Genomic DNA, 15709 nt, shown 5'->3' on the forward strand with positions numbered 1-15709 from the left:
CTTAAATGATTGTCTTTAATGTGACCAGTTTCCGCTCTCCATAATCTTTTAGAGAAAATAAAAAAAATAACAGAAAGAGGATCAGTCTTCTTTCTAAAACATTTGTTTTGGTTTTTCTTTCATTCTTTACAACTGTACAACAAAAGGAATAGAAAAGAAAATATCAGTCATTTTTTCCTTTATTTATCTTAATCCATAAGCTTCAAGGTCTTTTTAAACACATGTTTTCTGGACTCGTGTTAATTTTTGTAGATATTATGATATTATTGGCGCGACAGGAACAGCCGTTTACTCCATCCAGACAAGGAAAATTTTCATTAATTTGATAGATAGCTCCTCCGTAACTGCAAGTACCTATTCAATATAATGCATATACTAGTATATTTGAAATTAATAAATACAAAAAAATAATGTGCTTTAGTTTCCTAGTGTATCTGAAATCCTCCCAATTTAGGCACACTTCATTATTTGGGGTAAAAGTTAATATGTAATAACCGCAATAGTCACTGAAATGCACAGCTAGTATATTTGCAGTTATCATACATTTATAGAGTCATCGGTTTTTCCTCTGCTGATTGTTTTTGTCTATATAAATATAAATATGCATTTTCTTCAATACCTATTGATTTAGAAGAAGAAGGGAAGTGTGAGATAAACACCATTAGTTTAATCCTGTCAAATTGTTCTTAGTCTATCCGATTGCATGAACCTCACCAGTGGTTGTCTTTTTTTTCATATCTTAATTATTTCATCGTTATTTGAAGATTTTAATGTTGATTATTAATCTCAGATAATCTTTGTTAAAAATTTTGGAAACAACTATCGACTCGTAGAGTTTTGAACTGTTGCATAGACACCTATTGCTCTGTCAATTGTTGAAGACTTAATTTTGCCCTATCAATCTTATTTTGTTATTTGAATTGTTGAGTTGCTTTTCGTATACAATTTTCTAACATCTTTTGTTTTATCATATATAATTATCATAGGTACGATACTGACCGGTAGTATGACCAATCTTGATAAGAACTATGTTTTATCTTACCTTTACAATATGGGCATACTCCATTGTTAGGAACTACAGGTCTCATGCATTCTGTGATAGGACACTTAAATTCTTTACAGTACACATATCTTCCTTCCGTTATGCAAAATCTGTCTCCATTCGTAAGCCTAGGTTTGATTTCCCCAACTGCATACTTTATACAATTTCCATATGGGTGTCTTCCTTAATAGATACAATAAATAAAATCATTTATATAAATGCAATTATTTCTTATCAAATATACTAAAAACTTATAAAACGCACATACACATAATCTACGTCGTTTAGTATTTGGATAGTTGTCCCATTGGAAATCACACCTCTTCTCCTTATAATGTATTCAGGTATCGAAACATGTACATCCTAGTTATAAGCTGTCAAATGAATGGCTTTAAGGTAAATCTGGAAAACCGTTTCGGACGCACAAAAGTAATAAAGTGTTATTTTCAGTTTTGCAGTTACTTTTACTATTTCGTATTGAAAATATTAGTAATAATAATATATCATAAATTGTTAAAATATCTCTTAATTATCCTTTCCCAGCTACACATACACAACTTTATTGGCATTGTTCCTTTATAATAAACATACTTTCCGTTTTTCTCGTAAGTAAAAGTGCAACCGTAGAACATTGGATAGCATAGGATGCAAGTCAACTCGAAGCATTTCGGTGACTTAAAAAAATTCCCATGACCAACTTTCAGCACTGATCAGAACTGCAGTTACTGGGCATATGCATGTTCAGTAAACAATACTTTAATCGATAGAATCATAAAGGAGGAACTTTGATAAGGGCCATTTTGTTTTCATGGTTGGTCCAATGTCTGTCATCATCCGCAACTTAATCTATAAGTATTTAAAAGATGGGTTCCGCTTACGGAATCTCAACCGTTTGACAGACACACTTCGTAGGGAAGTGTTTTTGACAATGTCTAGGCCACCAGTTATAACGTCATCGAATTACAAATGAATGAGAAATTGCATCATTGCAATCAGTTGATTAAGATATAAATCAAAGATAATTGGTTCAAGGATGGCCTATGATACTTTTCATATCTTAACTCTTATAATAAAGTTTTATTAATACTCTTATTATAAGGTTTTTATTAATGTGGTGTCTGAAAGTTGGAAAGTTTCCATTTAAAGTTTTTCAAACTATTTTAATACAAAAAATGTAGAAAGTGCATTGTTTAACATCGCTTTGAAGCTTTTTTTCCGGGACCTTGCAAGTAAGGAATATGTAAAAGATTTGATACAGTAAATTTCAAAGAGGTACATATTAACATGATTATGTGGTTTTGTTTTTATCAAATTTTGATTTCATAGTTTTTCAGAAAAAAGAATATATTTTTTTTTCACTCAACATGCACATATTTTGATAATAAAATATTAACACCCTTTTTCGACTGTAAGAATACTTTTACAAAGATTCCAGTAATACATTGTTTTATATACTTTTGCTTGAAGTTAGGAATATAAGTTGCTACTTTTGGTATGAAAAATGTCACTTCTTGCTTTATATGATAGGTTTCTTGACACTGATTCCAACAATATATGATTCTAGTAGTTTTTACATGAAAATGAGACAAACAAGGCTTCTTTCGGATTACAAATGGTTACTTCTGGTTGTCCTTTTTCAAGATCAAATGTCTGCAACCTTATTCAAAAGACCCTTTGAATTGATCGTGTACCAATAAGAAGTTACAGTAAAGGTAGAAATTAAGTATGTCAAATTAAGCTTTGACGTTGAACTCAATTTGAAGGCCATTAATCAAGGACCACAAATAAATAGACCCTTGGTCTTTACTATATATTGTAAATGAGTTATATCACCATACAGCTTATTCTAAATATCAGTGGGTAGAAAACTATCATGTAATGTCAACGTACCCTTTTATCTAAAATCTATGACCTGTGACCTTGACCTCGTTTTCTTTTTGGTGGACCAATTGCCTCATATCAAAAGACCCTTGGTCTCTCACTTATGGTTTTCCAGTCACAAATAAATTGGACATAAATAATTTCACAAGGGGAAATAACTCTTATACGGAGTCTCTGGATCGATACGGTCAAAATGTTTTTGAACATGCCGATGATGTGACGATTAATTTGGAAAACAATGACGCTTTCTTATATGCTTGCAAAGGAATAGCAATATCAAGCAAATCTAAAAATCTCTTACAAAGATAATTGGTCGGTAAAGCAGGGTTTAAAAGCAGATACACTGTACACTATCACAAACCAAATATTTAAGCGACATGTTGCGAAACAAAAATTACGCGCAAGAATACAATTTGGCCGAAGAAAAAAAAAGAGGTGAGATGAGTCAGAACAAAATCAGAGGTCTTTCCACGGAAAATAAAAAGACCTAAATAACCTTAATCTTTCACCCTGAAGACATTATTTGTACAGTATTTGTTGCTGTGAAAATCAAAAGTAGTTCCAGGACACAAAACAAGCTATTGGTAACGCCAAAGACTACTAAAAGTGTCAAATGCTTCCGTGCATTTATACCTCTTGGTGTTAAATCTCTAGGCTCTATGATATATACTCAGTATAGTATTTAATAAAGTCGTAAGTTAAGTGTGTGCATTAAAACCCTCAACTTTTTTTTAAAGGTCACTCGCCAATTGAGATTAGTTTACGTTGATTATAGAATATAGTGACTGTCTTATTCATGTAATATCGTTATAAAAAAATAAGAAGATGTCATATGATCGCCAATGACACAACTCTCCAACAGAGACCAAACGACATGGAAGTTAACAACCCTTGGTCACCGTACGGCCTTGAACAATGAACAAACCCAATAGTATAGTAAGCTATAAAATCCCCGAAATTACAAATGAAAAACAATCCAAATGGGAAAACTAACGGCATGATTTATGTACAAAACAATAAACGATAACAAATATGATAAAAAGCATCAAACGACAACCACAGAATTACAGGATCCTGACTAGGGACAGACACATACAGATCTTGGCGGGGTTAAGGTAGCACTCCACAGTTAGTAGTTCAATTTTGCATTTTGGCCCCGGTAGATTTTTCAAATATGAAAGCTTGTGTATATTATAATTCATTTTGGGATAGCTGAAGATTAAATATAGCCTTCAAAGTGGGTTTATTTGAACACGAAGATTATGTAATGTATGTTATATTGTTTTCCGTATCCCAGTTCGTATTTTTATATCTATACCAGACATTGGTCCAGAAATTATTGTAATGTTTTTCCACCTGTTGTCGTACGAACTTTTTGAATCAATTTTACGAAAAAGACACCCAATTTTTATTTGATAATTTGAAAGATTAATGTCAGTAGTTTCAGAAAAGGTATCACCTTAAGGGATTGAAATTCTAGTTTGAACCAAACTTTGGAGGAATATGTGACATTTCCAAGCCCTTTTAACATCTCTTTATGATAAATAAATGCAGAATGTTGCCATGGATACACAGGGAAGGAATTTTATATTTCATCATTTTAACTGTTGAAAATCAAATCTCTGGAAGATACTGATTACATACATAAAAAAACAAATTGAATGTTGAATGTTGAATGTTGAATAATGAACCAACTTAACATCCGTTATGCCCATGTTTGACACAAAAATTGCTTAATGTATTAGGAAGCCGGGAATAGAAAATCAATTAACATTTTTGTCAACTGTGGAGTGCTGCATCAGCATATTTGCTGGCGCCAAACTCTTCCCATAACCTGGGAAAGTGGCGGTAAGGTACAATATCAGAGAAAAAATCTATAAAAATCAGTTGAAAGAGCTTCACTCATCAGATCGGTATAAATGACTTAAAATCCTAACAAAAACACTAAAGACACAAAGTACAGATCTGAGAGAACTCGCAGTTACTGAAAGCTAGTTCAAAGCTAATAATAACTAATAAAAAATCATTTGTTAAAGGCTTAGTTATAAGAACATTACACATCCAACATCCAATAGATTTAGTTTAAAGACGTCATTAATAGTCAGAGAAAAATATTACCTGGTGACATGCAAAAATTTAGGTGTAGAACCATTAATGTAGATATGTGTATAACAATACTGTTTAGAATGGTTTTAATTTACTGACAACATAATCAATATTATACCGACAAAAACAATACTTTTATACGCAGTAAGGTGTTCAGAATGTCTTTTTATGTCTTTTCCAATTTCCAAATCATAACGCGACTCTTTCCGAAGATAGAAAGTAATTACTAGTAGTAACATGTTAAAGGTTTGAACGTTCAATTTTTTTTATTTCGATGCCCTCAACATGCTCAAGCATTTTGAAAAGGTAAATTCTTCTAATATTTTTCTCAAATAGGAAACGTAATTACTATTAATCAAATACCACAACTTGGACGTATATCACAACAATGACTTTGTGATGAAGAATAGCAATAAAAGCGCTGTTCCTTTGCTTTTTGTATGTTTTTTGTTGTGCATTTACTGATTTTGTGTCATGAATGGATACCTCATATCCTTTGTTTTTCTATTATGTATTTTATAAAGTATCAACTATTATCTCTCAAAATAACGTTGGTTATCACAGAAAAGATAGCGAAACATTACACATACAGCAGTTTTTTCATGCTCTCGTATATATAATTACAACGGCAAAGGCGAGTTCTTTCCTAATTTCCAACCCTTCATCCATCACACAATTATTCCATATTGCTCATCATAACAACATCATACAAAAGAAATAACAAAAAAGTACTTTAAAAACATATTTACCGAAAGATCCTCCTATAAAACTGAACATGTACATGGCAGCAAATACCAACACAGGGAATACTCTCCACTGTAGCATTCTGAATTTCAGTTTCTGAAATTTATTTATGAATTAAAACGTAAAAAGAATGAAACCCAATTAAAAATCAAATTCACTATTTTTAAGTAAATATATCAATACAATGGTCAAGCAACAACGCCAGTCTATCATTATAACGGTCTGAGTTAAAGCTTCAGTATTATGTTTGAGTCTGGTTAAAAACACCAGTCCAATTACATTTTTTGATAAAAGAGCAAATACAACTTACCAATTACGCAGTGTCATGTAGAGTAGTCCAAAATAAACTTCTGTCATTTATATACATGTTAAATATATAGTACCAAGGCTCCGGTAGATACATCTATCATTTTGAAAGTCGAATGATTTTTAGTAATTATTGATATCCGGATTTGTGTTGACACATCCTATTTACTGTTTTTGTTGACGCACTGAATTTTATTTCATTTACATTAGGTACATGTAACAAAGAAAATCTGAATTGCACGACATTTGTACACTTTAGTATTTCATATTCAAACTACAAACAATATGCGAAAAATCGATACAAAGATCGATATACACGTACTGTACTTGTGAATTCGAAATTTATCCATTATGTGTTTTCCTGTCTTTCGAACATGCGCAGTACACTATGGTAGCATCGAGTCCTTGCTAACTGCCCGAGAGAGAGAGCCGGGAGTGATAGAACGATATGCTATCATTTGAAATCGATGCAATACTTTTTGCGACGAATTTCCTGAAAATTATTCATGACCAGGGCTGAAACGTTGTGACTTTTTTGGACACCTGTCTCCGATATTATATTCGTTCCGAAAACGTTGCAAATTTGATCGTTTGGCAAACAGCCATTGTAAATCATGAAAATAATCATTGTTGTAATCTTTTAAAATTCTATAACAATAGACACAAAACAATATGTTTAGATAAGAGAACAAACAATTATCTGACGATGTTGAAGATTTGGAAAAGACACATCTTAAGATGTTACAGGCATTCACAATCTTTTTTTGAACAATTTTCCACTCCACATTTTTTATTTCGCTCAACGTAAAGCTGCTCAAGATAACAGCTTGTACATGTGCAAGTTATTAATGAATAAAAGAGACTTACACCGCTATTGGCCTTACGGTCCTTGTTAAATGCAAACCTTAAATATTTTTTATCGAATTTATTTTTCGTTTGATTGGTTCGAAATTATTCCCTTATAAAGCAATACCACTTTATATATTATCTTGTCAAATGTAAATCATAAGATCATGAAAGCTTAAAATATACATCTATGCAACTGTTTTTATTTCTAAAAAGAGGGAACAAATTTCTAACTACCACGTCATGAAGGTCATCTTTAGCCAATACTAAACTATCCATTTTGTGGATATCGTAGATATCGTATTTTGTGATACTCCAAGTTCCACAAAAAAGTTGGATTCGTTTTATATACTTGGATGGCTAAGTTCTACTATAAAAACGTGTAAATAGACTTTCTTTTAAAACATGTGAAAGAAAATCCTTTATTTTATTCAAATCGTCAGTATCATGTTAAAGGGTATAACATTTTATTGACTAAAATTAAGAGATGAAAATATTTACCAAAGTTTCTGAATAATTTATGATATAAGATTTCACTGAATGTAATACAAATCAACTTTATAATTGAAATATTAAAGGGGCATCAGCTGTAACATTCCTGTCTATCGATATGACCAAAACTCTGATATTGAATTTATAGAATACTAAAACGTATATCTAAATTACAAAAAGTCCAAAAGAAAAACAAATAACAAGTCATGGGCTCTCTACAATGTATCAACATTTCTGACGTATTTTAGACCAGACGCCACCTTGCTATCAATCAAGATGACCTGCGAACGGTCATATCACCCGATATAAAGTTTTTATGAATATGAATATAAAATGAAAATAAGTAGCGAGCACGTACGCATGCAATCGGGTTTTTCTAAGTCTGCTTGGTTTCTTGTTGTAGGTTAAAAATAGATGTAAATTATCATTTTACATGTATCAGAATGATTTTTGTAGGCCGGATCAGTCAACAAAATGGTTATGCACGGTGGCTCCCTTATTCCACTTTTCAATGATGACATGTTTTTCTTTTAATGAATAAACCACACAACGAACACATGCGCACCATCTGTACAAAAGGTCAAATAAAAGGTTCCATGAATACGGATTAAAATGAGTTGAATTATTGACTTGCAAGCCAATAATATATCATCGATGTTTTTCAAGCTTATTTTGACAAAATTGAACCAATTTGACTGCATATTGCGGAGTATTATTTCTATAATCCGCTTGATAAAAAGTAAAAAAACAAAAATACCGAACTCCAAGGAAAATTCAAAACTGATAAATGTTTGAAGAACAAAAAATCGTATTATATGTTTAATTCGTATCTAATGTCCCTTTAATGAACTATTAAAAAGTATTTACTTACCTGGAAATAGACAGGCGACTGAAATAATGAAGTTTATTAATTGAAGGTTACTTTGCAAATGACTATAAATGCGACAAAACATACCAAAGTCATGTGACTTTGTTTCCAGGTGAGGTACAATACAGGTTTATTACTATATTTGGCAAAGATCGAAATAGTTAAGACCCCTCAACAGTCCTAAAGCGATTTGAGATCACAAAAATCTGTCGCATGATTTGTACATTGTATAAGCGCTTATTGAAATGACTGAGGATTAATCCTTGTTACGTAAGAAAAGCTTAAGAGCTATTTTCAGCTGTGAATATCTTTTATTTATCAAAAGTATTATTTTAAAACAAATTTCCGTCTTTGTGAAAATGCATTGACATATAATGGTTATTTACAACATAAACAGATTTGTATACAAAAATCTGTACATTTTAATAAAATCGAGATATTTGTTTCTTTCATCAATTTGTTATTAGATTATTAAATTTAGCCTTTGCCCATCAATTCATTTGTAAATTTATAAGTTAGATAAGAAGAAGTGACGCATACAGTTACCCTATAACATTATAACATATATCTCTCCCGATATAATCATTATATATCTGGAGCAATGTTTCCAAATCGTTGATCTGTCGTAGACATATAGGATGACAGCATTTCATCATAATCAGCAATGGATTTGGCTAATTTATAAATGTTTCTTGATACAAGTGTTCATATGACTTGCAAAGCGATTGAAATCTTTAACTGTGGCAGTTCCAAATACAATATTTGAAATAGAACCAATTAAAACTTAAACGTTGAATCTTTGATTCAATATGTAGATTATCTCTTGGAAGTTGGTGAATGGTATCAACAGTTAACATTGGATGATAAATGTCCCCGTACTGCAGATAGTGGGGACATATCATGATTGAGAATATTACAAAGCCATATTGTCTGATCCAATCTCATCATAATGGTCATAATTTCAAAAGTATAGCAAGTCTTGAGCCATTAGAATCTCGAACTTTTATCGACATCATTTTAAGTTTTTCTTCAAAGTTATTAAATGATCAACAGGTACCACCACGTGATGCATCCCACATTAAAGTAATAATACATCATAAGTCATACATTAACTCTAAAATTAATCGTCATAATCAGATTTGGTCGATGCAGTTCATAATTGTAAACAACACTTGTCAGAAAACAATGTTTTTTTTTGTTGAATAAGCTTATATTTCTACTTTTCCTAATTTAGTATTTTCTCCTCATTTGTAAACTTTGATAGTTTATCAATATAATGGCATATTTCAAAACACTTAAGCATCAACTGGTCATTAGGTACCGTTCTGCCACATAGGTACCTTTCAGCCACATAGCTCCCGTCTTCTGATACTTATATATCATCGGTTTTCGAATACTTGGCTTTAAGCGTTCTTGATGAGAAATCCAGAACAGCCTTTGGGACGAACGAAATTTGTTATAAGTTTAATTTCAAGTTTTGTTACCCTCTTATTGAAACAAATACAAGGACTTTATGTGCATCGCAATGAATAAACAATAATATTGAAAAACACGATACCTTTAATTGTACATTATTTTTAATGCCAGTAATCAATTTAATTACATGGTTATGCATAAAGAAATCGCAAGCATGTGTACCAAGCTACACAGACATATTTTACTCAAACTACATTTGAAATAATTAGAGAATTTGTAGCTCTTGTTGAAAATGGTTTATGTGACTATACCTTCTTACTGCCATCTAGATATTTTTATTTCCTAATGTTAACGAGGCTAAAATAAGATGTAGTTTGTAATAGTAAAGACTACTGTATCATACAAAATATGTTGGCCATCTTTTCTTCTATATACAATATTCGTACAGTGTAGGAAAATAAAACATTAATTTGACGAGCTTAAAAAACAAAGAGGAAAGCGAAGATCGCCGAGCTTTTATCCTGTTTCGTAGTGAGTACAAATGAATTTTATATTTTCTACATTATGAATATTGTTTTTATCCTGCAATTCAAAATTTAATTGAAACGTATAGTTTGTATCCATTTTCGAATGAAATCGACATGACTAAAAGGCGGACGACCACGATGAGGACTCCAAATTGAACTGTTATGTCAACAGTTATTTGAAGAAAACAATTCGCTTGATCCATAAGCAAGATACCAGGAGACTATAAACGTACATCATACGTTTATCGCTTCATGTTATTTGTCAATCTGTATTTGTATAATAGAAAGGTCGATTGCATGATACATTCATTTTTTCTATTTTGTTCCAGAATTACATAAAATTCAAAATGTTTGGCTATTCCGTTAGATGCAAAATAGTTAACTGATGTTCAAATCTCATAACTACAACTAAACAATACAAATCGAGATAAAAAAACAAAAACTCAGGAAATCCAATAGGATCGAACCCGGGTGGATCTATCTTGTAGCTAATGAGCATAACTCCCGATACATAAGCTTTAACATTTCACATATGGTATTTGAAAGATTAACTATTGATCTGAGTGTGTCCATAACTTAAATACAGTAACCGGTATATTTTAGTGTCGGTCAAATATTTTTTTGTTCGATTACATTAATCTAAAAAGGTTATTGAACTTATGTTTTCTAAATTTCCTTTTGCTTGTTTCAAAATCATGATAATGATTAATATTAATAACAGTACAAACAAACAAAATCTAACAATCCACTTCTCCTTAATTTTGAATAAACATAATTGTATCCAAATTAACACATTGGAAATAAAAGAAGAAGTACTTATTTCAAGATTTTTTCTTTGTCTAGGCTAAAAAAGATGAAACCGAATGAGAGCTATTTAGATTCTAATTCAGTGGTACTGTCAACATCAGGCGTGAATTTTCGGTATAAACATTATATTTTATAAGGCATTGTTAGATAAGTCTTGTCTTGTTTACAGATGCCGGGTGGTCTTCCATTTTCAGAAATCAACTATAACCTTTCCAAATGCATCCTCTGAGATTTTCTTGGGATTTATTGTTCATTAGCAGATTATTGGATATTTTCCTTTTCGCATGGTATTAAATGTCATTTAATTGTACCTACCTGGAACACCCGAAGGTTGACATGTAGACAGATGGGTATTTAACCTCCCTAAAGGTTTTAGTACCATGACATCATACATTATACGATAAAAGTTTAGTTTTCTCGTTTGAATTGTTTTACATTTGTCATTTTTAGGTCTTTTATAGCTATGTAGTCGAACTACTGTATCACTATCCAGTCAACACTGAGGTTGTGAGTTCGAATCCCACACGGGGCAGGTGCACTCATATTAATTGACTAGGATTGTCGATTTTCCTACCGAAGGTCGGTGGTTCTCTCCGGGCACTCCCACTTCCTCCACCAATAAAAACTGACCGCCACGAAATAGCACAATAGTGTTGAAAGTGGCATTAAAACGCCAATCAATCAATCAATCAATCATTTATAGCTGACTATGCGGTATGGGTTTTACTCATTGTTGAAGGCCGTACGGTGACCTCTAGTTATTAACTTCAATGTTATTTGGTCTCTGGTGAAGAGTTGTCTCCTTGGCAATTATACCTCATCTTCTTATCTTTATATATATACAAATAAATCTGACAAAGTCGACAAATAAAATTTAAAAGTTGATAGTACATACAGTATAGTGTAATGGATGTGATTTTGGATAGTCTCCCCTTTTAAGATCCAGATTAGTTTTTCCTTGAATAAATGTTTATCTTATGATTCATTTGATATAAACATGTTAAAATATAAAGTAGCTTTACTAATTTAGATATAAAAGTATTCAATTTTCCAGTCACTTTATATATCTAATCAATAATCATTTATTCGACATTTCTTAAATACCATATCATTATTTATATCTTTGAAAGTGATGCGTTTTTCCTTAAAAGTTGACCAGGAGTTGCTCCGGTGGGGAGAACACACACTCTCCACGTGTATATATGAGCCAGCAGTGCAACACTGCCACCCATCTCTAATACAATTTAAATTCAGTATAAATTAGACTACAGCTCGCAGGAATCCTTAATGACTTTGATTCCACTCGAGTATTTAACAGCAACTACATTGGCATTATTTTGATACGATTTACTAAATACTAAAAGATAACGCGAAGTATTCAAATACAATTAAGTTTACTTTTTGAACTGAGCTTTCGAATATTTGTTTTCTTATTTTGTTTGTGAACTATAACTATTTCATTACATTTCATTTTTGAACTAAACTTTTGATTTACTATTTTTATTTTATTCCATTTGACAATGTTTTACTTGATGGTTGTACAATTGTAAATACATTGTTGAGTTACATTTTATTTATGTCTCTGTTCAGTCAAAAACTGATATCAGGAAAACCAATGATTGAATAGGGACGAAGTACTAGCCACTGCACGTCCCAGGAGGTGTCGACACTGATCCCTTCCTATTATAATAGTAAATAAAGGCAACAGTAGTATACCGGTGTTCAATAGTAATAGGTCGATTAAGCAAAAAACAAATCCGGGTAACAAACTAAAACCGAGAAAAACACATCAACTATAAGAGGAAAACAACGGAACAACAGAAACACTGAACTACGACAAAAACAAACACCAGCATACATAGTAAAACATAATTTAGTATACGCTTTCTTTATAAAGTACAAAGTAAGTAAAATATGAATACAAGGGTAAACAGAATAAAAGTAACGTTTACTGGGACATACTTACAGAATACAGTTATGCAGAAGTTTAGCCGTAAACAATGGATATCTATCTTTCTGGTATACTAATTATAGGTTTCATCACCTATTTATCTTATGGTCAATACTCTTTTTGTGCTGAATTAAAAATTCGGCGAATCATTAATCTAGTTTTTTGCACATACCATGAGTGACGTCATATGTCTTTTTCCGGCGTCAAACTTTAACATCAGACATTTTAAAACTTTTTGTACATTTCAGAATGTAATGAAATTTGACAACAAGTAGATTTTCAGATGAAAAGTGTGAGTGTTTTGTATATTATTGAAGAAATCACATAAGTCCGTTGCCATGGACGAAATTTACATCGTCTTAACCTTTAAAAGTTATCAATGACCTAACGTATAGCCAATGGAAATGTCATAATATCGTCTCATGATGCTGGATTAGCCAATCAAATTAACGCAGTTCTTGTATCACTTTTTTTGTCTCACACTCCGTGCAGTGTGATACGAAATATATATCTCTTCATGCTAGAAATAGATAACAGACCACAACCATAAGAGAATTTTAATTAATTGACATTTAAAAAATGAAAAACTAAACACAAAATTTAACCGCGTTAGATAATTTCAAGAAATAATGATTGTCACGACTTAACATTATACATTTTTTCCCGGGCCTGAGGGAGATATGAAGATTTGTTCATCCCTGAAAATCACATTTCCCGAGGTCTATGATTTTCATGGGTGAACAAAACTTCATATCTCCCTAAGCCAAGGAAAATTAATGTTTTATTCCACTGCCTATACTTTTTATAACTTCATGAACATAAAATATTAAGTCCCATACAATGTTTCATATCCGCTTTTATAACTAACCAACATAACCATTAATAAGCAATACAAATCAAAGTAAGACATTTATTTTATGACAAGTTCATTTTTTTCTGTATTATGTTCCTCCGTCTGAAATAGTTTTGAATGCAATAATGACTATACTATCGCTTTAAAACAAAAAGTTCAAAACGTTATGTACGTTAACTGTGCACAACGTCACACAAGGTAGTCCCGACATTTCAGATGAGAATATGATACTCAGAGGGGAATATAAAGTTTTGTTCAATGTCACGAGGGATAGTCCCAACCAATCAAATGTTGATATCGCTATCAATATTTACAAACAGTGGAATACTATGTCTTATATTCCTAATTTTTGATAAACTGTTTTCAGGAAATTGTTTTGATAGTAGATGTTTACACTAACTTTAAAGCAAAGCCTTCTCACTCTTAATAGAACAAAAAAAGATATGGGATATCCCTCCATGACACAAAAGCAGTACAAGCACAGCAAAAAACACACAAGAAGCAAACGAACAGCGCCTTTATTGCTGTTATACATCTCAAAATCACAGTGACGTCTCCAACACGGAGAGAAAACACTCTCACCTCACTGCAAGTTTAAGACGGCCCCTATCACCGCTTTTAGTGGAAGAAATAGTTGCAAAATATAGACTTTGTAAGATGTAACACTACCAAATCGGGCTCGGTCAAAAAGAACATAATGGAAAGTAGTACATATCTTAAACAAAAGCGTTCCTACGCATAGGTATAAATATCAAACAATGGATAATAATTTTTGGTAATCTAGGTATCAAACTGAAGGTGTAGGCCTAGGACTGGTGAACCTTGTCGAACACATTTTGACTGATAATTTTGAATAATACAAAAATGCATGATTGAATTCTACAATTGAGGGCATATATTGCCTCAGATATGAAGGAGCTGGTTTGGTGCATCAAAAGTTCTGATAACCATTACGGTCTGATGTGTAAATAAAGGTTTATTGATCCTGCCCCTATAGATGTTTGAAAGTAAAAACATTAACTTGGAAAGGAAAGGGGCTAAGAGTAGGTGGTGTGCGTGTAATCAAAATTTAAGCATACAAACTGTTTTTAAAATATATGATGTGTGAAGTTATCTCGAGAATAAATACACAATAACTTTAAAAATAACATAGTTAAAACATCGATTCACACTAAACGGCAGATACTTTGCAAAAACGAGTAGTTAGCTTAATATTCGCAGAAAACAGAAAACAGAAAATCTGATTAACTATACTTAAGAGATTTGTGAGGCAAAAAATACTAAGAACGTTACAAAAATGCTTATCAGAAAGCCGAAGTAAAAATTAAAACATTCAAATGAGACAAACCAATATAACAAGACCAACAGAAAAAAAGTAAAATAACAAAAATACCGAACTCCAAGGAATATTCAAATCGGAAAGTCCCTTATCAGATGACAAAATCAAAAGCTCAAACACATCAAACGAATGGAAAACAACTGTAATATTCCTGACTTGGTACAGGCATTTTCGTGTTTTATAGCTAGCTAAACCTCTCACTTGTATGACAGTCGCATAAAATTCCATAATATTGAAAACAATGTGTGAACAAAACAAACAGACATGATAGGTAAAAATGTCAAAAACAGGGGTACAGCAGTCAACATTGTGTTATAATCTTAATCACTATAAAGACAAACAAACAAATATGTCAACAAAAAAACCCCAAAAAAAACAACAAAACCAAAAAAAAAAAAACCACCAATATGGCATATACACAAAGCACATAAAGGAAAAATGAATAAAAAGAATACAAAAAATAACCAAAGCACAACAACACAATGGCGGGATGCGTAAGTACCGAGCCATGCCAAAAGGATATCGCTAAAA

General features: G+C 31.8%; 1 protein-coding gene across 1 annotated transcript in view; it reads right to left on the minus strand.

Annotated features, from left to right (window-relative positions):
* Positions 1-174: 174 nt before the first annotated feature.
* LOC127710470 (kielin/chordin-like protein) overlaps positions 175-15709 on the minus strand; it is a 52175-nt gene continuing 36640 nt past the window's right edge. Inside the window, exons 2-4 of the mRNA XM_052216344.1 lie at positions 5779-5869; positions 1043-1225; positions 175-354 (exon numbers count right to left, since the gene is read on the minus strand). Of these exons, the coding sequence (XP_052072304.1) occupies positions 203-354; positions 1043-1225; positions 5779-5854 (411 nt within the window). The 5' untranslated portion in view covers positions 5855-5869 and the 3' untranslated portion in view covers positions 175-202. The remainder of the gene's footprint in view (positions 355-1042; positions 1226-5778; positions 5870-15709) is intronic.

Source organism: Mytilus californianus, unplaced genomic scaffold, assembly GCF_021869535.1.
Source record: "Mytilus californianus isolate M0D057914Y unplaced genomic scaffold, xbMytCali1.0.p SCAF_8, whole genome shotgun sequence".
In the NCBI taxonomy this organism is placed as follows: Eukaryota; Metazoa; Mollusca; class Bivalvia; order Mytilida; family Mytilidae; genus Mytilus; species Mytilus californianus.